Genomic DNA, 23,683 nt, shown 5'->3' with positions numbered 1-23,683 from the left:
CTGGGGTCCCGTTTTCACAGTAGATCCAGGAGTCTTCACTCAGGCTTGAAGATCAGGCTTGTTCTTGTCTCATGGCCTGTAGACAAAAAACAAACAAATACAAAACATTACACAGCTGCATGTACTAAAACACAGCCTGTATCTAAGTATGCATGGGATAACAAACACTCATTTCCTCTATTTAGGCTTACCCTTTAAAGATGCACTATGTAACTTTTCTGGTGGTTTTGTCTGTAATGTTCCGCAGTATTACATCACATTTATTTTCTATTCATTCAATTAGAGCTGTTTTTATTGCCTTTCACACAGATCTGACTGACCAGTGGTGTTACCACGCTGTCTCCATTTGAAATAGATACCTCTAATACCAAACTGTAGAATATTTCAGCCTACAACATATCCATGGAGACAAGACTATGAACTAATCTGCACCAGAAGTTACATAAAGAACATTTACATACAAAAATGCATACTTCAACTTTTATGCTTTCTTGTATACACAGAGCTTATGAAGGAGTATGTTCAAATTAGTACTAACATTTAGAGAACTTTAATGATACTTCCTTATACCCAAAGCACAGTACATATTGTAATGAGCTGATATTTTATGTTTAGTTCAGAGTTGACTTCTTTTGCTGTTCTTGTTCCTGTTAATGTGCCGTTAATGTAGCTGTTTTTGTATGTGACACTTGGTTGCTATGCCGACAAGTTGATGTGAAGGTTCTATTCGTCGATTACTTGTCAGTTTGGAGTCTGGTTCTAGTGATTTTAGACTGCTGTTTTGTTCTTGTTTTGATGTGGGTTACAGTAGCCATTGTGTTAAAAAAATGTCCTTACACCAGAGCACTATAATATATTAAATGTATCAGTTACTTGTTGTGGGGTCCATATGTGTTGAGCATGAGAGTACTGGCTCGCTCCAGGTTCCACTGACAGCTCTGCAGCAGCGCCTCACAGTCTCCTCTGGACCTGAGCCCAAGACGAAACAACTGCTCCACCTACAGGACACAGTAATTAACAACCAGAACTAAACCTGAACTGGACCAGAACTAAACCAGGACTAGAACAGGACTAAACTGAATCTGCATTAAAGCTAAAACTGGGCCCAAACCAGTTAAGAGTGACCAGGAAAAGAGTGAATATGTCCCAAAAAAAGGCTGCTGATGCAGAGTAGCAGCCCCAGCAGTTGTGGTGGCCAAAGCAGCTTACAATCACCATCACTCACAAATCAAGTGTATGAATAAATGCAAGCAATGTATAGTGACTATGTGAGGTATTTTTCTTTTCAAATACTACACAGAAAAGTGGTATTTTTCTTGTCACCTTCAGATGACTGATGGCCTGAGGGATGCTCCAGTTGTGAGTGATAAGAGCGGCCCGACACTCCTCTAGAGTGACACCGTGAACCTCTCCATGGACCTAAAGAACAATAAACATTTACTCAGACTAAACAGAAATGCCATTTCTAGTCAGAACATTGATTCTACAGCTGAACAACAAGAAGAATTATTTTGAAATCACCTTAGCAATGCTCTGCTCAGGAAGCATGCTGGGATTTGTAGTCCGTCCATTGTTGTTGTTGTAGGAGGAGTTTGGTTTAGGAGGAGGCTGCTGCACTATAGGTTTGACTGCTGCCATGTTAGCCGCTCCATATCTATAAAAAAAAAATACATAGTGTAATAAGAGGAAAGTTTAATTCATTGTAGAGAATATTTTGTAAACTTGTAAATATCGAATGTCCTATATCACACAAAATGGATTCTTTTGAGTTTTAAGCCATGTTTTAATGCTGTTACCTCCACAAAAACATACCTGGAGTTGTGTTTTGTTTCATTCACACATGTTTTAGTAACCCATTATTACTCGTCTCTCTACATCTCCAAAACTCTGTTCCACCTGGTGATGTCATGTAGTTGTAGTGTTCAAGTTAACAGCTCCTTTAACCTTTAGCTCAGTAGAGAGTGGCACTTCCTCGACTGAAATCATCCAAATGATTCTAGTGAAGGTGTATGGAGTTTAAAAACACAGTGGAGCACTTCCTGTATTACCACATGATGACATCACAAGGTAGAGTGTTTTTAATTTTAACTCAGCCTAAATATGCAGGATTTGTGTGTTAAACTTGTGTGAATGAAACAAAACACAACTAAACTAAACAACATTATAACAGAGATCAGAAAATAGCGTAATATGGCATCTTTACCTTTCAATTCAATTTCAATTTATTTTTCACAATGGTCAAAGTTTAGTAAGGCACATACATACACACACGTAGCAACATACACACACGTATCAACATACTCTACAATTCTGCGTTTACATGCTACATATGGAAGTGTATATCGTTCACCTATTCCCAGTTGACCCTGTGAAAAACAAGGAACCTCAAGAAGCTGTAAAGCTTATGTAATGGAGTCCATCACCCTGTGCGAAACACCCATGATGGCTTGGCAAGTTTTCCTTTTCTTTTTACTTTGCCCTACACACACCCCCACCCCCCCCCACCCCACACACACACCCCCCCCCACACACCCACACACCCCCACACACACACCCACATTATATATATATATATATATATATATATATATATATATATATATATATATATATATATATATATATATATATATATATATATATATATATATATATATACACATACACACACACACACACATATCTATCTACATATATATACATATATATATACATATATACATATATACACACATACATACACATATATATACATACATATATACATACATATATACACACACCAACACATACATACATATATATACATATATACACCCATATATTGTATATATCTATATACATACACATACATGTATACACACAATATACATACACAACCTATACATCATATATATGACCTATACAACATATACAATATCTATATATGACACATGCATAGCATACATATATACATGCAACTGCACACACATATAAATATATGTATAATACACACACACACATCCACATACGTTTACATACACACACCCGTTATGAGCAGAGAGAAGACCCAATGCACGCAGAACTTGAGCCGCACTAAGTAAGTCAGGCACTATAACTTCCCAGTAGTTTGCATTTTAGATTTCTTTTAAATATATGTAATGAGGGAGACTGTTTAATGTCAATGCTTAATTCATTCCATATTTGTGGACCTCTATAGCAGACACTAAAGCTGGTACATTTTAATTTCCTAAATTTTCCTTTTAATATACATTTATTCCTTGTGTTGTGCTGATGAGAGGATGATTGTAGTGGGATAAGGTCACACAATCGACTGTTTAGTTTGTGAACCACACTGTACATTGTACAAGCATTATGATATATGTTACTTTCACATAGCTTTAGAAGACCATATCTGTGGAAGAGTGAATTTGTTGGGGAGTTTGACAAGGACGAAAGAAGGATCTTTACCTTTCAATACCAAACGCTGGTACACAGGAATACTTTTTCCAGTTCTAGTGGTGGCATCAGTAGTAATAGTGGTAGTATAGTGGTAGTATATTGGTAGTAAGAAAAGTACTAGTGCTATTAAATACCATTGAAAGACTTTTTTTTTTCCTTACTGCCTCTTAAATATTTAAACTATATATTTACTTGTTTATCATTAAATAAGAAAAAAAAAGTAAAATGTATTGTCAAGCTTGATTTTAAGAAAATAAAAAACAAGCGACACTATGCTACAGAGATAGAGGCAGTAATAACAATAATATAGTTGAAGTAGTGTGACAGAGACATGAGCGTAACACATGGTTTACAACAAGGTGCACTGTTCATTCAATACTTTTTAGACTAGTTTATTTTTCAGGACTTAATAATCTTTTTTTACCTTTCCAGAAACGCAGGACGCTCTGGTAAAGGAGCTGGGGGCGTGGTCTGCGAGCTGTCAATCAAAGAGGAGAAGCCCCGCCCATCCCGACACACAAGCGGATCCAGCAGTGACGTGGACGAGTAGGAGGAGATAGGAGCGGTGGCCATTCTGGATGTTTGGGACGCGCTGCCTTGAGGAGGAGAGTACGACGATGATGAAGGAGGGGAGTTTGTTGAGACAAGCGGTCCCAATAGTCCTGCTGTCCTACGCGGGGATACAGATTGGGGCGGAGGAGGTATTGCTATGGGAACCAACGGCAACGGAGAGGAGGAGCGCGAAGCTGGTTGCGAAAACGCTGTGTGGTCTCTAGGTGGAATTTGCGGAGGCGTGTCTTCCTCATTGCCCAGGGAGATAGAGCTGGAACGCACCTGTGATTGGTTGGATTTTTGGGAGGGGCTATATTTGGAGTGGCGTAGAGGAGGTGCAGGGCTTCGGGGAGGCAGCAGGGGCCGCTGTGGTGGTTGTTTTTGGTGTTGTTGTAGTTCTTCTAAACAGGCGCTGAAGGAGGAGCTGGAGGAGGGGGAGGTGGAGGGGAGGTAGATCTGTCTGTGAGGGGTGAGGGGGGTCAGGGGTAAGAGGGGGAGGGGGGAGGAGGGGAGGGAGCGGCCTGACGACATGGGAACCTGCAGCTTCACCATCACCTGAAAGAGAGATAATAAGTTAAAATACAGAAAGGATATAACCAAAACTAAAAGAATGAATCTCCCCAACCTATCCTATCCAACCTAACCTACTTGCATGTCCTCACTGTGCTACGTTATGTTAAAGATGACATATTGTGCATTTGTCCGTTATATCTATGACCCGTGGAAAGCTGCAGGTCATACTAGCGAGCAGCAGATTTATTTTCATTTGTACCAAAGTGACTACATGCTACTGCCAAATTCTGCACATATCATCGATTATAATATAAAATTGGAGAACAAAGTAAGTAGGTCACAGTGGACGTGTACCGGTGGAGGTGAAAACGAAGAAAGATCAACAAAATGCTTGAAACTAAGCGATTAAAGACTGGCCAAACATGATCCAAATCCAACTTCAGGTGAGTAAATGATGAGGGGAAACAACTATATCATTGTTACAAGCTCTAAAAAGTTGATTTTGCAGAATAGATCTGATTTAAATCTAAACTGTGAAAATACTGTGTTAATCCTTAATTTTGCATTATAATGAATTAAAGGTCCCCATGTCCTACCTCTCTTTGTAGTTCCTGGAATAGATCTGCAGACTGAGTTTCATTTCTTGACGTTGGTTTGATTTCCACTCCACCTCCAGCCCCCGCCCCCACAGAGGGGTCTTCAGTTTGGCTCTTGTTGATGGTCCTCACTTCCTGGTCCTCAGACTGGTCCTCAGCCTCTGTAGCCACCTCATCGTAGGCCGGCTGAGGCAATGGCCAGTCCAAGATGGAGGGGGTGTCCTGCAGGGAAAAAAAGACAAAACAATTTTTTTTTATTTTTTATATTTATAATAATAACAACAGGAATTATCTTAAAGAGGGAGTATTATGCTAAAGCAACATTTTAGAACTTTCTACCATGTTACAGTATTGTTCTCTTATCAAAAATGGTTTTATATGTCACTGACACATGTTTGAGTAAAAGGGCACAAAGTGTACCACCGTTAACATAAATCAAAATTGAAGCTTTGAAAATCTGGACACTTTTCACCTAACTACACCTTTAAAGTTTGTTTGCAGAGAATTTTCAGAGCATGACAACTGGACAAATGCCATCTCCTCATTGTATTACTGTGAATGTACATGGCGTTCATCCAAGGAGGAGAATCTTTGTTGACATTTCTGTGCCAAAGGTTGGGCTCAAGTCTGTGTAAAAAATGTGAATCTATTGTTGTAAAGATGTGACACAGATACCTGAAGCATTCTTGAGATTTTTGCATTGAGAGAGACAATACAGTGATTAATCTGACTGTACATTTTGTGTAGTTGTAATGCACAATAGTGAATGAGACTAAAACACAAAATGTGTTTGTTTCTGACAACTAGAAAACCATCAAAGAGTAAATTGTGAAACCAACCTTTCTACTTAACTTCTTACAATTAGTACTTAAGAGAAAATATTGCAGATGGTAATCAGGAACAATCTAGACAAAACACCCTAATGTTTAAAGGTCCTATATTATACAAAATTGAAAAGTGAATGAAGCAAAACACAACTCCAGGTCTGTTTGTGATGAGGACATCTACTACTACTCATCAACAACATTATAACAGATCAGAAAATAGCCTAATATGGGCCATTTAATCACTAAAATATTGTGTGGGGAAAAAATACTATATGGACACATCACTATTTATTTTACTCCTCTTAGTATCTCATATACATGCTGTTAATGTCGAACAATGGAAAATTCCAGGTAAATCAATATCTCCATAGAGACAATTCACAAAATATGGACAAAATATTACGTAAATATCTACAAAGGCATCGAAAGTGTGTTGACATTAATGTTGAACTATACTGTAACTCTACGAGGTCGTATCATTAGTTATTGTCATATACCTTGAGTGTGTCATCGTCCCGTGGGTGGTGCTCTGTGAGGGGGGAGGGGGTGGTGGAGCTGAAGCTGTCGTCAGTGAAGTCGATGAGGGACACTTCACTTTTGGCCGATCGGACTCCGCCCTCCCACGGCCTGAGCTTTAGACCCAAAGACACTCCCAGCTTTTTCAGACCGGACGAAGCGCTGGTGTCCTCCTCATCATCATAATCGTCCAACACGGAGTCGTAAAATGGCTCTAGAAATTCAAAATAGAAATGAATTACACGATACACTCTCCACAAAAAAGTTACATAAAGTACCTTTAATTACAGATATCAGATGAGTAAAAATCATGTCAGTTATATGAATACAGGACTTACTCTTTAGCAGAATGGCAGGCTGAGGAGGCCGAGGTGGAGGTTGTTCTAATAAAACAGACAAAATATTAGTTTTTTCTTAATTTGCCCCAAAAAACATTGTGATTTTTCATTAAGTAAAGACATATTATTCATGTTTTATTTACTTTTGGCACGGTTGGGAAGTTTGGTTGGCCTTGCTTCAGCGGGACTGGTACCGAGAATATCAGGAGGGTCCATTGGGTTTCCTAAATACAAACTATAGAGGGAAGGAAATAATGAGTAATTGTTAATTAATTACATCAAATTAGGTGTGTAAATGATACAACTAAACTGTCCATAGTGCATATAAATGTGAATGATCAGGCATCAAATTTATGTTTCAAAGTAATTTGGACTAACATTCAGGCAGTGCTCTGCTGCCTTCTGGTGGCAAGAAGAAGTAATTGTGCAATTTCCTTTTTTTTTTTTTTTTAATCACTGTATAACATCTTTATGAAAACCGACTGAAATAATTCCAGCCTAATCTAAAGCCTCAACTAATCGTCTAAGTAAATATATACATAGGTCTAGATACAAAAATTCCTAACTTTTGAACAAACAAAATCATTATTATTTGCAGATTTAAACAACACTTACTTTTCTTCCTCTCTCCCCTAAATTTGCTCCCCCTCTCCCCCCTTTCTTTCTCCCCTCTCTCCTTCCCTGAAACATTTGAATGGAAACCCTAACTGTCCATAGTTCTGACCTGTCGATGCGGTCAGCGAAGCCCCAGCTCCTGTGCGGGTCTGTGTCCCCGTGTCCCGTGTGGATGAAGGAGTGTTGGAGTGGGCGGCTGATGTCCTGCGCTGACAGACCTGCGACTGAAGTGACCACATGACGAGGAAACTGTCCCATACGGAGAGTGCGACGGTTCTGACCACGCCACCAGTAATGCTCCGCTCTGCAACAACAAACAGGACAAAATGTGATGAACATACTAAGACAAATCAAGGTTATCTGAGTTGTAGTTTTGGAGTTTTGAACATACAATACCAGTAAAAACTTTGGGCACATCATCTCATTCAATGTTTTTTTATTTAATCTTTACTTTTACTACTTTCTACATTGTATATACATATGGAAGACAAATATATGAAGTAAGATATATAGGATTATGTAGCAAAGAAAAAAGTTAAACAACTCTACTTTATATATATATTTATATATATATATATATATATATATATATATATATATATATATATATATATATATATATATATATATATATATATATATATATATATTCACATCGTCAAAGTTGTTACTCTTTCCATGTCGAAAAATATTTTGTTGACATATTTAACTTTTTTCTTTACTACATAATTCCATATTACTTCATATATCTGATGTTTTCTGTATGTACCTAAAATGTAAAAAGTAGTAAAAATAAAGAGAAAATACAAAGAGTTGGTGGCGTGTCCAAACTTTTGACTGGTGGTGTGTCTCTGAATTAGAGCCTGCTTTAAAGAAGCACTTTGTGTTATTTGTGGAATAATTCATAAATGTGTTTTCAGGTGAATCTTTTGTCAATATTTATTAAATGCATAAGTATGCTTTATAATAACAGTGTTCGTAAATATATTTAGTTTTTTGTTCTGGACGAGAATAGTATTTTTGCCAAAACCACAAGTACAAAACTCAAAGCCTGTATTGGTCAGGTTTAAGTGGATATGTTTGATACAGTGTAATTTTCGTTTCAGACTAAGCTCCCTGCATCAGTTTCTATAGTGAATAAGCCACAAGTGGGCGACCCTGGTTTCTAAAGCAAAAATTGCAATAAAACATGACAAAGTTAAGCGTACACCCGGCTTATGGAGTGACTCACTTTAGAGGAACAGCGCCCTGAGGCAAATTCTGTGTAGTCGTTTAGGCCTAGTGGTACTTAGAAAGCCAAACATGTTACGGGAAGGTTAATCTCATCGGATAAAAATACAATAAGTTTACCTGTGTAAGCCTGAAGGCTCATGCATGTTAAGCAAACAGTTACTAATAAAGAAATCTCCCACACTGTAAGGAATGCAACGTCTACAATGGCTGACATTGTCTTGAAGGAATGTAAAAATAAATATAGTAAATCTGATTTCAAAGCTTTCTGCAGTATTTTAACAGAATTACCAAATGTAGCCTGGAATGACACATAAGCCCTGAAGTATTTTTCCCAGATCTCTGTGGTTTCTTGGTTGATAACAGTAACACTGACTCATTCTGACCTCCCCTCGATGATGGTGATGACGTCATTCATTTTGATCTGCAGCTTGTCGTCTTCCTCAAAGTCCTGCAGAGCTCTCATGTCCGTGGGCATCATCTGTAACAAATTTAACAATAAAAAATAAAAAATAAAAACCAGAACAGAACTAACATCTTGACTTTTTTATTAGAAAGCGTTTGGTAGGAGAATCTAGGCTAAGAAATACATAGAGCATAGCAGAGTATTTCATAGACTCCTAGAATTACAATAAAGAGATGGCCATATATACATATATACACAATACTCCCCAGAATACAGATATAACCCTATAATTCTAAAGGGACGTAAAGTAAATAGCAAAGTTTAAGATGAAGGTATTCTCACACAGTATCACAAAGAGCTTGTTGTTTAAGTGATACCTCGAGCAAGAAGTCTCTGAGCGCGATGAAGGTGGGTCTGTCCTCAGGCTTTGGGCTCCAACACTGCAGCATCACATTATAAACGTCCTGAGGGCAGTCGTCCGGTTTGGACAGTCGCTCCGCCTCCACGTCCACCTTATGGAGGATCTGCAAGGAGATCAGAGAAAATAAACCACTGATCTTGACCTTAGACTTAATAAATAATACATCAAAACTTATAGAGTGCTATTTTAGACACTCAAAGTCTAAAGTAGTGAAGTGAAGGGCCTGTACCCATTTTTTTGGTTTTTCATATTTTAAAGACAGTAAAAACTAGGTACAGAGTCTTTAAGTTAAATTAGCAACTGTAAATTTACAGGAAACAATAATAATCCAGCTATGATCCATTTTCTATTCTGTACAAAAAGTATTCTCAACCACCTCCAATTCTGATGAACGCGATTGACAGGTCCATGAACCAATCAGAGAAAAGCATGGTCTGTTTTATATATTTAAAAATAGGCTTTCTGCCTTTACCTGGCTTCCATTGAGTCCCAGCCATGGCTCCTGTCCATGTGTGAACATCTCCCACAGAGTGACCCCAAACATCCAGGTATCAGAGGCGTGGGAGAAGGTCCGCGATTTTAATGACTCTGGAGCACACCTGCACAACACATAATTGCCCCAACTAGGGTTTTACTTATGTAACAAATACTGCATCAGGTTTTTTTTACTTGAATGAAATAAATCTTTGAACTACACATATAAGGAAGAACAAATGAAGGTCAATGAGGCTTGTATGAGTGTTGATAGATTTTAGGAGATGTAAATGTAAAAAAATAAAATGAGCAGTAGAGATTTGCAGTAGGCTTAAAATACAGTTTAGCATTGATAATGGCAAATTGGGAGACATAATATGAGTTTTATCTTGGGCACAGAATAATTTAATCACTAACTTAAATTCCTTGCATATGGTTTAAACTATGTCAAGTTGATAAGAAGTTAATTTTTACTGAATCAAAGCCCAAAAAATGTCATAAAAATCTTGAAAAGCGTAACATTATTTCCTTAACAATAGATTTCTGATACAACCTACCAGGGGAAAGGTATCTTGTGTCCCTCCTCCATGATGTACTGGTCTGTGTGAGTCGGCAGAGCCCTCATTAAACCAAAGTCTCCGATCTTCACTGTTTCGTTTGTGGACAGAAGAACGTTTCGAGCCGCCAGGTCTCTGTGCAGGAAACGCTTAGACTCGAGATAGGCCATACCACAGGCCACCTACAGATAGAGAGAGATAGTATATTACTAAATAGGCAGAAACATTAGTAATAAGATTCAAGTGACAGAGTGAGCGTCTGTGTACAATATATTTGTAACTGAGCGAATATTATTTCTTGCTACTATTACTATTACTAGTAGTACTGTTTTTAGTTCAAACATGAAAAATGGGGGTGTTACACAGGGATCTACATAGGGACTAGATGTATTTTAAGATTTAAATTAACTTTACTACAGGTACAAGAGTGAACAAGCATATTATGTACAAAAGTAATTGATTTGTTTTCAAAATGAGCATATTTTTAATTACAGTTTTGTTTAGTTTTTTATACATGGTTTCTGACTGGATCTATGGAACTAATGCTATATTTAAAACAAGATGTATTCAAAATGTGACTAAGGTATGAATAATTTTCAGCTTAGACAAAAATATTGTTTAAATAACAACTGTGAATTTTGAACATCTTATAAAGTCTGATTCAGTCCGTTCAAGACATACAGTACAGACCAGGAATCTGAAAACCAAGCCCACACGTTTACATATTTGGGCGTGACACAAAAATTCTGTGAAGGAATGCACTGAGTCAATGAAATAAAGGGGAAGTCGTGGTCTGTCTCCTTTAGCTGCGTTTGTTTACTTTCCTGTGGTGAGACTGACCTGTACAGCGTAATTACACAGAGATGAGATCAGGATGTGGCCCTGGCGTTTTCGGAGGCGGTCCAACAGTGATCCCAAGGGTGCTAACTCAGTCACCTACTCACAATAGAGAAGTCTCTATTCAGCACTATGTAAGTTAGCACAGATGTTATTATTGTGGCTATATATATCTCTTACCATTTTCATTGGCTGTGTGAGCACAATGCCATGGAGACGAATGAGGTTTTGGTGGTTGAGCGAGTGCATGGCGTTGACTTCTCTGATGAAGTCGTCTAGACCGTCTGAGTCCAGCACACCGGCCTTCAGACACTTCACGGCCACAGACAGCTACGAGAAAAGACATGTGAGGCAGACATGTAAACAGCATGTGTGAATAAATACTGAAACATAAAAGATTAAGAGTTACAATGGCAATGTTAGAGGTGAACCACATGCATATCCAGGATGCTCCACAATATGGTATTAAAACATATCTAACTCCATGGAGACAAGCAGGTGATGCCAATAAACCCAGTTACAAGTCTGGGGTCTTATTTATAAATCTTGTGGAATTTTTACTAAAAGTATATATATGGACAAAACCCAAATTTACACACATTTCCTAAAGTTTGCTCAATTCTCATTCTGTCTCATCTCAGAAGGTCTCAGTTTTTGGATCTATATGGTTTTATTTTATATATCACAAACTTAACATTGAAATTCAGATGTAACATGTGTTCATATGTATCTTGTTTGTAAAAATGCACAGTTTATAAATGAAACCCCAGATCTATGGGGAGCGACCCCCCTAGTAAGAAACTGCATGTTTTTCAAACACACATTTAATAAATGCTAGGTAACTATAATAACTAGCATTTATTTAAATTTAATTTATTTAGCTTTGTTAAGTCTAGATATGTATGTGTTTTTTTGCTTTGTTATGTGTTTAGCTTGACTATAAGAACTTGGAGACAAAGCTATCATCGCACACCCATAGTAGGTTTAGTAGGACAAGAGTACTGGAGCAAAGCCAGGGTTGAAAGCAGTGACATCTGGTACAGAGTATCTGAAAATTTGGATCATCAGTCCTACAGGGTTGGTTTATTTCTGAAAATCTAATCTTGTTAGTAAATAATAAATAAACCAATTATACAAAGAGGAAAAACATTGCCAGTTTTTGCATCTATAAATAAGATCTTGAGCTTTGTGTGTCTTACCACTCTCCCATTGGGTGCAGTCCACTCCCCTCTGCGGACCACCCCAAAGGTCCCATCTCCGAGCCTCTCTAACAGCTGCAGCTCTGGCTCTCTGATGAGGCAGGTGAGAGAGGCTCCTCCTTCACTGCTGCTGCTGCCTGGACCTGTCCCACCGGAAGCCCCCTGAACACTGGGCTGCTGGGGGTCCGAGTCCGGCCGCTTCACCGGGAACACCTACGAACGAAGTAATTTGTGGGTTTTGACAGTAGTTTTTGATTAAGTGACAGATCCATCAAAACTATCTATTTCTTAATGTGTATTCCTTAGTACCTATTGTGCTTATGTCTGCTATATAGTTATAATCTATGACATTATGTTATAATTGAGACATTTTAAATCACAATATTGATCTAAAATTACTTAATGAAAGAAACAAGTCCGCCGACGTCCACATTAGAAAACCGTTGTGCCTAATGAGAGCTGACATTGCCGCAAATGTTATCAAAACAAACAGTCAGCACCTCCGATGGATAGCTGCAGATCACACCAGCAAGCCGCAAGATATTTTTAAAAAATTGTATCAAAATGACTATGAAGTGCTGTCGAATCCTACGTGTATCACCGATTAAGAAAACAGAAATGGAGAACAAAGTAAGTAGAAGTATCAGTGGCAGTGAAAACTCCACCGGTACAGACCCACTGTGAAAAGCTGATCAGCCAAATTGTGTCTTGAAAATAAAGATTGCTCAAATATGCACAAATGACTCCGAATACAAATTTGGGTGAGTAAATGAGAAGGGGAATCAACTACCACATGATTAAAAGCTCTAAAAGGTCGGGTTTGCAGAATAGTTCCGTTTTAATAACATCTACTTTTTCTGATAATTTTCAAACTGTGGTAAAATTGACTTCAAAATAATAATCAGGATTCATGTTTATGTTTTTTATACGTATAATGTATAATTGCTTTGTTAAAGTTAAATAGATTTACAGATGTTATATATATATTTTCATGTCTTGTACTGTCTAAAATTCCTTGATTCTGCCATTATTATTGAAAATCATGAAGACAAAATTATGACTATCAGGTGATTTGATTTGTGAAAAACACAATTTTCACAATGAATAATTTAATATTGAAACACAACAAAATTAAATTATTTAAAAAAAAAAATACTTTGCCTGTTTAGTGCTAACCTTGCTCATCCAGGACTTGCGTTTGTAGAGAGCTCTTCTTCTCTTGACCGCCTCCCACAGCCTCCTTTGACCTGAAACAACAGAATCAGACACCACGCGCACACCTTAAATCAATGAAGGGAGTGACTGGGCACATACCAGACCATTTGTTTCAAGCTTAAGAGAACAAAGGGGAGAGATATATTGTCTACTAAAAGATAAAATAAAAATAGAAAGATATGCACAAATTAGAATATCAAGTATGTTGTTTATAATAATAAAACTGTATAAAGAGTATCTTTCAAACAAGTTTATATGGATTTTTGTGTGTAATCTTATAGTTTTAAGAGTTTGTAATTGTGTTGTTATTTATAGAATTTTCAGGTAGCTTAATGTTAAACCAATGGAGATTTTAAGATGCTAAATACTACGCTTAGCCAAGCAAAGACGCTTTATTTATGTAGTACAATAAAAAACAACAGTACATACTTTGTACTGTACATAATACAGTACAAAGATGCAACATTGATTGCAACAACAAGACAATAGTTAAAACAGTAGCACTAGTTAAAAGCCAGATGATAAAGGTGAGTCTCTAATAGAATTTTAAAATGATCAATACATGGGGATTTCTTTGCACGGATCAGGATATCATTCCAAAGTTTGTGGGCTATGACAGAGAAGACCCTGTCGCCTTTGGTTTTGAGACGCGATGGAGGAACACTCAGTAAGTGCATTCATTCAAAAGTATATTGACACTATGGTTCAATAAATGCATTTACCAGAAGTGTCGCTTGGTTTTTCCATGGCTCTTTTGTTTATTTTTTATATTGTTTTGGCCAATCAAGATTTTGGCACATTTGTGATGGACTGTAAACATGACCTGATTATCAGAATCCCAAAATATATTGAGACATTAGTGTTAGATTGAGCCACTGTCTAGAGGTACACTGTAAAAGCACATACCAGGACGCCCCATGCCGATCTTCTCCAGGTCCTCGTTCTTGACATAGTCAAAGTGGGACAGTCTGGTGACGTTGAGCTCATCTCTGATCCGGAGGAAGTACTGCTGCAGTTGGACATCAGTGAGGAGCTCCAAGAGCCACTCTGTGCCCTCTTCACACTGCATCTGAACAGAGAGAGAGAGCGGGGTAAAGAAATGATCAGATAATGAGGTTTGGCCTGTAGTATGCAAAGTAATGCTTGATTAATATGCAATGGGCCTTAAATAAAATATGGTGCCTGTGGAGGCCCTTCAGTCCCCAATTTCTTCCACTATTTTCCTGCTGAACAATACACTGCTATAACAAATGATACTTTTAACTTACTGTATAATCATAAACGTAGAGGCAAAACTATTCAAATAAGGATTGCCTGTGTCCCCGGATTCACCTTATGTTACTGCAGTTTTATTTGTCCTAGATTAAGATGACATTAAACCAGATGCCCTGTAAAAGTGTAGTTGGGATCAAAATTGCTATTGCTAATATACGCAGAATTTTGGTGCAGTGCAGGAGATGTCTGCATGTCTCCCCTGTGTTTCCAGAGATTTTGCTTCCACTGTCCAAAGGCAATGAATTGGTCTGTTATAGCCCCAGTTAACTGCATGCAAAAGGCAGTAGCTGATGTCAAACTGAGATAAAGAAATTAGTTATTAATGAAAAAAAAAGTCTGAACCTAATGTAAGACACACAAGTCGACAGGATATTGCTGTTTGCTGGAGGAGCAGCGGATATGGGCACTTATAATGGACCAATAAAATTAAGTGCAGTGGAAATGAAGGAGCCTCTAGACATCTTGTCGACACATTAGCCCCAGAAACACTACTGTAGAAGATATGTTTTCCATTCATCATTTAGAGCTGTGAATTAGCCAAATAAATAGGCAGTGTTACAAGTTAACCTTAAAATGTATTGAAATTGCTCAAATATTGTAGACCACGTAATGAACTTGAACACTCAAACTTTTAAAATCTAATATTTCTAATAAGAATTGTCAATGTTAGACTTAATTAGAGGTGTGACATATTTTAAATTATTGTGATATCTCAGAATGCTGTTCCAAAATGCAAAACTTGTTTAAATCACAGACCGTATATAGAGAAATGGACTAAGTGAGCACATAGTGTTCGGCTCCAGTCAAATGAAGCTCATCGAGGCTAGAGCAGTCACAGGGGCAAATTTGGAGCCAAGTTCCATATTTGGAATTTCGACCACAAGATCATAGCAACCAAAGAGCCAATCTGGAGCAAAGCTGTTGAAGGTAACGCTCCTTCGCGTCCACACAGCTCATTTAGCGGGGAGAGGTCGCTTTAGCAATGCTATCAACGCCTGAATTGGACACAAAAGCGAAAAATAAAAACACCAGGATCATGTAGAGCAGATTAATACGAACATTTTAAGACCAAAATGACGAGTCTGAGAGCAGCAGTTACAAGTGACAGTTTTCCCATGTAAAGAGAATCGGAAGGTGGCGGCTAACAGGTTAGCTTTGTCCATTTACAGTCTATGGTTTAAATATAAAAAATGGAAGACAGTTAAGTTAAGTGATCTTTCAGTGACCTTTCCTCCAGGCCAAATAAGAGTCAGGTTTGTGGAGATGCAAACCGGCTCACAGTTAGGGCACATGTTTTCCAGTTTAATAAACCCAACCAAAATGAACACATGCTTTTATTTGATTCTACTTTTTTGGCTCAAAGTTACGTACTGTGATTTTAAAGACACATTTTAGCTTTGTGCTTTTCAAAACATTGTTCATTTTTGTCAGTTTTGCCCATCCTTAATACTCAAAGTTATAGCACTCTTATCATTCTATTTTGGAACATTTTATCAAATGAGCCTAAGATTTGATTTTTAATTTAAAACATTCAACCATATAGAATACTTTTAGTACACAGCCTCTTTAACAAAGCAACTCATCTTTAGTAGTAGTCTATAGTAGAGTTGCCCCACCCCCAAATCACTCCTGGCTATAACACACACACACACACACACGCATGCACGCACACTCCTCCTTTCACATCCACCTTTTTAAACCATATTCTTTACCATTTGTCCACTGCCCGTGCCTCTCATCCTCCTCCCTCTCTCCTCTTCATCCTCCTCAGCATCCTCTTCCTCCTCCGCTCTGTTGAAGGGCAGCCGCTGGTACATATAGTTCTCCCCCATAGCAGCCTACAATATAACGTCTTATCTGAATTGTCTTGTCTTGTCAATAGTAGCCGTGCACTGCTGTGCTAGCTTCTCTACCTCTCCTCTCCCTCTCCTCCCTCTCCTCCTCCTCCTCTCTCTCTTCCCTCTATCTCGCTTTTGGCTAGTCTCAATTCCATGACCTTCGCCTGCCAATTGATACGCGCATGCACAAATGATAGCTAGCAAAATGTACACTAGAGCTAAACACTGCCACTGTTTAGTCTATGGACTCACACTTTACCCATACGTTTATGCTAAAATCTCTTATCTATATCCCTCTCCATCCTCTACTAGCAGCAGCAGCAGCAGCAGCCGTCTGTTTGTTTCATGTTGTTAAATAATTTAGCGGTTTTGGAGGAGAAAAAAAGGAGGAGGGGAGGGGTGGAGGAGGGGAGAGAGATAGAGAGAGAGAGAAGATACAGATATCCCAAAAGGCTGAGCACAGACGGAGGTAAAATGCATGAATGATCCGGCCAGTGTGCAGACAGGAATCACACACAGATGGTACTAGTGAGGGGAAATAATGATTACAACAACTAATTAGAAGAACTGAAGATAATCAATTAGGAAGATAACTGGCAATTTATTTAAAGCTGCAAAATGCATCTTTTCATGAGAGGGGTCCGCCACCTGCTTGTCTCAATAGAGATGTTATTGTTTTGCCTGGAATGCTCAACAGTACGGCATAAAAAATATCTATGGAAAGAAGGAGATGATAAAAGAATGCTTGTTTATCACTGTATTAGATATATAGATAGATTAATTTAATGCTATATTATGGGACATTCCAGCCGAGCAAGAGATAGAGAAAGGGGATGTAGAGATCCCAAAAGGCTGAGCACAGATGGAGGTAAAATGCGTGAACGAGCAGGCTAGTGTGCATACAGGAATGACACACAGATGGTACTAGTAGGGAAAAAAATATCATAGCAACTAATTAAAGAAATGAAACTAATCCATTAGGAAAATAATTGACAATTTATTTAAAGCGGCTATATTAAGCAAAATTGTCTCTCATGAGCTTCACGCCATGTTGATGTTACCTCCTAAAAAACATACCCGGAGTTGTGTTTTGTCTCATTCACACATGTATAAGTAGCCTTGCAATATTAGTCTGTCTAAATCTCCAAAGCTCAAAATGCTCTGTTCCACCTTCTGATGTCATATACAAGCAGTTTTCAAGTTAACAGCTCTTTTTACTTTTAGTTTGGTAGAGATTGGCAATTCCAGGGTTGAAATCATCCAAATGATTCTAGTGAAAGTGAATGAAGTTTAAAACACAGTGGAGCACCTCCTGTATTACCACATGACATCATAAGGTGGAACAGAGTGGTCTCAATTTGAAAGAAGAACTCACCCTAAATATGCAGGGTTTTTGTGTTAAACATGTGTGAATGAAACAAAACACAACTCCAAGTATGTTTTTAATGAGGAAACAACATTATAACAGATCAGAAAATAGCATAATATGGGCCCTTTAAAGGTGCAATATGTAGCATTTTCTGAGGGGGTCTGCCACCTGGTCATCTCCATGGAGATGTTATTGCTTAGAGACAAGAAGATGACATAAGAAAAATAAATTTTTTTCAAGGTGTTATTGAGCATTTAAAAACACATGGCTGCAGACAGTGGGACATTACTGGTGAAAACAAAAACAAACTAATTGTATTTTGTTGAGAGGTTCACAAGCAGCAACAACCACTAATAACTTAAGTAAAATTAATCATTGCTAGCATATTCTTCTAAAGCAAGATACTGAGTTACAATTTATCACACTGTTATAATCTAGGACTAGGCACAGACTGTATAAAGAAGTGGACTAAGTGAGTATGACATCAATCATAGTGTTCGCCTCCAGTCAAATGAAGCTCATTGAGGCTAGAGCAGTTATAGGGGCCAATTTGGAGCTGAGTTCCATATCAGGAATTCCAACTACGTGTATCATAGCAACCAAAGAGCCAATCCAGAGTCAGGCTGTTAAAGATAACGCTCCTTTCTGCTTGCATCTCTGGTTTAGCAGGGAACAGGCGATGTCAATGTCAATCAAACCTGTTGCTAACGCTAGTGAAAGTGACCCCGGGGAAAGAAGACGCATGATTCGTCTGATGCTAATGTTCATATCTTGAGTTATGGACAGAATAGAGAAATCAAAATACCAGGATCATGTCGAGTGGGTTAATACGAACATTTTAAGACCAAAACGATGAGGCTCATTGCAGCAGTTACAGAGAGAGCGGTGAAATTTTTTTCAGTGTAAAGTGAATTGGAGCCAATGGAGCCGGAAGCGCGCCCATGATCACTTCCTATTTGGAATGTGGCAGCTAGCGGGTTAGCTATGTCCATTTATATATACAGTCTACGGGACTAGGGCATTTGTCACTTAATTGGATTATGGACCAATTTCATAGACCTAAAGCATAAAGCACATTTTTGCTTGTACTTGTGAAATAATATCTACAGTAAGTAAGAAATGTTTGAAATAAATAAATACTTTCACATCCAACAGACCATGAAATCTGCACTTTCATCTCTCACATGTTTTATCACGACTGAGGCTCTAAATATAGTCATCTAATTTTAGACCCAGAGCCATGGAGAGTGGAGCTTTGAAGTGAAAACACAAAAGCTTTAGTCTGTTTAGCAAGAGCCCCATGTGCAGGTGCACCACAGCTCAGAGAGAAGTAAAGGAAACAATACACAGACGGACCAAATGCAGTACAGTCCACATTAGTGTGTCATGTGTTCTGTATGTAGACGTTTCAGATTAAATAATATTTTTTACATGATTTAATTTGTCAAACTGTACAGACTACATGTGATCTCAAATTGTTGAAGGTTTATATTTGTGGCAAAACAAAAACCAAAATACTAATCGTTAAAATATTGAACACATGATCCCTAATTTCTTCACAGCCTACATCAGACTCGTCACTAAACTACTACAACCACAACTATTACTACTGTGTGTAATTGTGTTAATAGTAGTAATTTTATCTCATTGCTCAATGGACACTTTGTGTAGTATTGATACAGTATTTTTACATAGAGTACCTATGTAAAAATACTGTATCTGCAAGATTGTAGACAGGTTCTTATACTGATAGTTTGATACAAGAACTTTTAGTACAAGATCTCATGATATCATATGTCTAAAATCTGGCCGCACTAGAAGAGAGATGGGAAAAAAGCTTTCAGTTGTTTTCCTTCCCAAAATTTGAAATACATGTCAAGGATATGCAACTGGATACTACTGGAGCCACTAATACACTGTAATAATCTGAAGATAAACATTCATATTTTGGCTACTTTTACTTACAAGCCAAAATATCCAAAACTTTACGTTCTGTCAAAGTAAAATAAAATACACATGTACAGAAATGAAATAAAAATACAAATGTGTTTTATGCTGAAAAAATTCCTCACCGTGTTGAGGGCTTGTGGTTCACCAGAGGTCACCTGGACAAAGCCATGGATGGAAAGAATGCACTACACCTGCAAAGCAAAGACAGCGTTAGCAAAAGTTTGACAAGAATTTTCACAAGTATTTATGACTTTTGAATGCAATTAAGTAAAGTAAGAAAAACACCATAAAACTGGAAAAATAATGCATCTGCAATCCAAACGAACAAACAGTAAATGTGATATTCAGCTAGGAAGGTTATCCATTTCTATATGACTATTTCCTTCTCTACCAAAGGCCTGCAAAAATTCCAAAGCATCTGTCGCATCAAAAGAGCCCTGCAGAGACAGTGTGAGAGCTGCTGCAGACTGAGCAAATAAACACCTAAAGCTGTGAAAACTGTAGAGTGGTGAGAAACTGAACTGGAACTGACAACCCAAAGGAGACAGACTGGACCTGCATGTGGACAACAAAATGAGCACATTCACTCTGCAATAATAATGTGTTTAAAAGGTTCTATAAAGGCAATGTACCTGATTTTTACTGTCATATTTTTTGGGAAAATCAAGTGTACTTTTTCTTTCCACTAGTGAGAAATCTTTGGTCATTTTGTGGCTATATGATGAGATTTGAGCCATAAAAGGTTTAATTAATAACTATGACTCATTACATATTTAACAATATTGTAGGCTTAGAATAGTTTTTGTGGTTTAAATCTGCTCTTGGGTTTTTGTGTCAGTGGCATAAATTAATTTCAGTATTATCGCTTATCGCCTATATTTACTTCAGCGATATATATCAAACTTTAAAATTAGTTACCATGACAATCTTAGTTTCAGAGACCTGAGCAGAGTTTTATTGTCACAGTAAATTTAACAACAACCAGCGTGCTAATACTGGTTATAAAATGAGCAGACAGAGAATACATAGGAAAAATCAGGTGTGAGGCCTTTAATATACACGTAATTTAATATACATAATATGAATTTAATTTTATTAGATTAGAGGTGGGCAATATCTAAAAAAAAAAAAAAAAAAAAAAAAAAAAAAACTCTTGATGATTACAGATTACAATTTTGACTTCATGATCCCTATGTATGTAAAGGTTAGTATCTTTGTGCCTTACAGAGGTAATTTAAGTCATCTGCTTCTTTTGAAAGTTCACATTACATTGTAGTAGGTTAAATCCATCTGTCACTCACTTGTAGCATTGCTGAAGCTGATCAACAGAAGCTGAGCGAGGGTTTTTGAGTATAACATTCAAGAGAAAAACATGTGAATCATGATACTGCACTTGACAAAAATAGTATTTTGTCAGAGAAATGAGATCATGATTCGATTTTTACCAATGTGTTCATTTAAATTTGGGTTATCCATTCTTTATATAAGGCTTACATAACTAAACACAATAGCTAAATGGATGGCACAAACATTTCCCTTGAAAAAAATGCTGATTATTTGGGGTTAAATTTGTGTTGAAAATCTATAAATGTCTTGAGTGCTGGAATTTTCAAAAGGGAGGAAACACCATCTGTCAGAACCTCATTAGGAAATAGACTTCCTTTTCCTTTATTCAATCAAAATAAAAAAAAAATATTCACACACTATAAATAGCTTATTATTCATGTACATCCGGCCATGATTGTGCCCATTCTCAGTGTGGGGCTCAATGGGGACGTAAATTAACTACAAAAATTTTCAGTTACTTTTCACTTCCTTAGTGGGCGTGGTTAACCTCCTTCTTAATCGCCTCCTCTGGTCTCCAAATACAATGGGACAAACATGAGTTAATTGAATTCACTTTAATATAAGTCATGGTGAATGTCCATGTGTGGTTAATTAAGCAATTCTCAAGACACATGCTGCACGATTAATGCATTATAACAGAATGTAGCAAAAAAATTTGTTATGAGCAAGACTCAAGTAAACCTTAAAAGGAAAGAGAATGTGTAAACCAACAGTCAAATCAATAGGCCCTACATATCCTAATTAAACAACAGCATGATTCCATGGAAATAGAAGGTTAAACCATACTTCAGAACATTCTCCATGGAGACGGATATGTTTTATGCCATATTGTGGGATATTATAGCCAAAGGAACAACATTTCTATGGAAACGTAGGCCCACCTCTAGTCCTAGGAGTTGGATTTGTGGAAATGCATGCCTCTCACAGTGAGGAAGCATGTTTGTAGATGATTTGTATTTTTTATTTTTTTTGTAAGCGTAAATCATCAAGCATATTCTTCAAAATCTGCAACTTTTAATTACGTTGCAGATTTTACAGAATGGATGACCAATGACGAAAGCTTTGCAAAAGTAACATAAGGAAAAATCAGTAGATATTTTAGAGATATAAGGCTCGTTCAGTGAAGCAAGATTTAACATTTGAACAACATTTTTATGGAAACTGGGCCCTCCTCTAGGCCTACGAGTCAGGTTTGTGGAAATGCACATCTCTCACAGTTAGGAAGCATGTTTGTAGATTTTTATTTTTATTTTTGCAAGTGTAAAGCATCAAGTATATTCTTAAAAATCTGCAACTTATAATGAATTGATTTTGTGAATAGATAGCCTACACACTAAGAAATGTGTGTATAATGAAGGCATATAAAATTCACCAGAAATGACAAGATATATGGCCAATGTGAGGCAATGAATTAAGCTTTATCATGTTTAAAATGGATAAGAATAGCCTAAAGAGTAGCACAACAAACAGGTGATAACGGTTCACTCTGGTGCACTGACTCCTGATGTAAAGCTGATTAGCCTCAGTCACGTCCCAGTCAGACTAATGTTATTTACACATGTTTACAATGAAATAACCGCAGAATAGCATCCTAACACGGTTCATAATTTATTCATTTATCCCGCACAAGAGCAACACGTCAACCGCTTGGGAAAAATAAACCTTAGCAGCACCTAGTTCTCGGATGATGTCGGTGATTTCTTCGCTCGTGTCTCGCTCCTCTCCCCGCTCTCCGAAGCTGGTCTCCCGGGGGGAAAGCTGGTGTGTTGCCCGGGGAATAGCTTACTTTTGTCCGCAGAACCGTTATTCCACCGCTCGCGCCTCTCTCGCTAATTTCTGGACGCTTCAGATAGAGCGTCTGCGTGATTTGCGGCGAGCGTCAGCGTGCGGCGGAAGTAGAGTGCGCCATGACTGCTCCTTTCAAAGTAAAAGCGCACATTTATTTTGAAAAATAAATGGATATCCTTTTAATCAATGCGTTATCTATATATGAACTTGTGACTTATAAACAAAATAAACGAATAATAACGTCCGTGTTTTAACTGCATAGCTTAGGAAGTGCATACATTATATTTTGACAAAGTTCAATTCACTTATTTACAACTAGTAACTGTCTGAATTTTAAAACTGGTTTAAATCAGTTAATTTAAAATGCACAATTTGCTTA

General features: G+C 37.5%; 1 protein-coding gene across 1 annotated transcript; it reads right to left on the bottom strand.

Annotated features, from left to right (window-relative positions):
- tnk2a (tyrosine kinase, non-receptor, 2a) lies at positions 1–23,350 on the bottom strand. The gene is made up of 21 exons (XM_055229900.1): positions 23,190–23,350; positions 20,292–20,360; positions 14,644–14,806; positions 13,699–13,769; positions 12,523–12,735; positions 11,504–11,653; positions 11,327–11,422; positions 10,487–10,668; positions 9,928–10,054; positions 9,412–9,558; positions 9,015–9,109; positions 7,508–7,702; positions 6,927–7,018; positions 6,784–6,828; positions 6,427–6,659; positions 5,103–5,324; positions 3,866–4,548; positions 1,522–1,654; positions 1,324–1,419; positions 874–998; positions 1–76 (listed from the first exon to the last, which is right to left on the bottom strand). Exons 3-21 carry the CDS (start codon positions 14,804–14,806, stop codon positions 70–72), a joined length of 3,075 nt encoding a protein of 1,024 aa, XP_055085875.1. The 5' UTR covers positions 20,292–20,360; positions 23,190–23,350; the 3' UTR covers positions 1–69.
- Positions 23,351–23,683: the final 333 nt, after the last annotated feature.

The sequence above is a fragment of the Periophthalmus magnuspinnatus genome, chromosome 20, assembly GCF_009829125.3.
Source record: "Periophthalmus magnuspinnatus isolate fPerMag1 chromosome 20, fPerMag1.2.pri, whole genome shotgun sequence".
Taxonomy (NCBI): Eukaryota; Metazoa; Chordata; class Actinopteri; order Gobiiformes; family Gobiidae; genus Periophthalmus; species Periophthalmus magnuspinnatus.
Note: the sequence above shows the minus strand (reverse complement) of the source record. Positions and strands in the feature narration are given on the sequence as shown.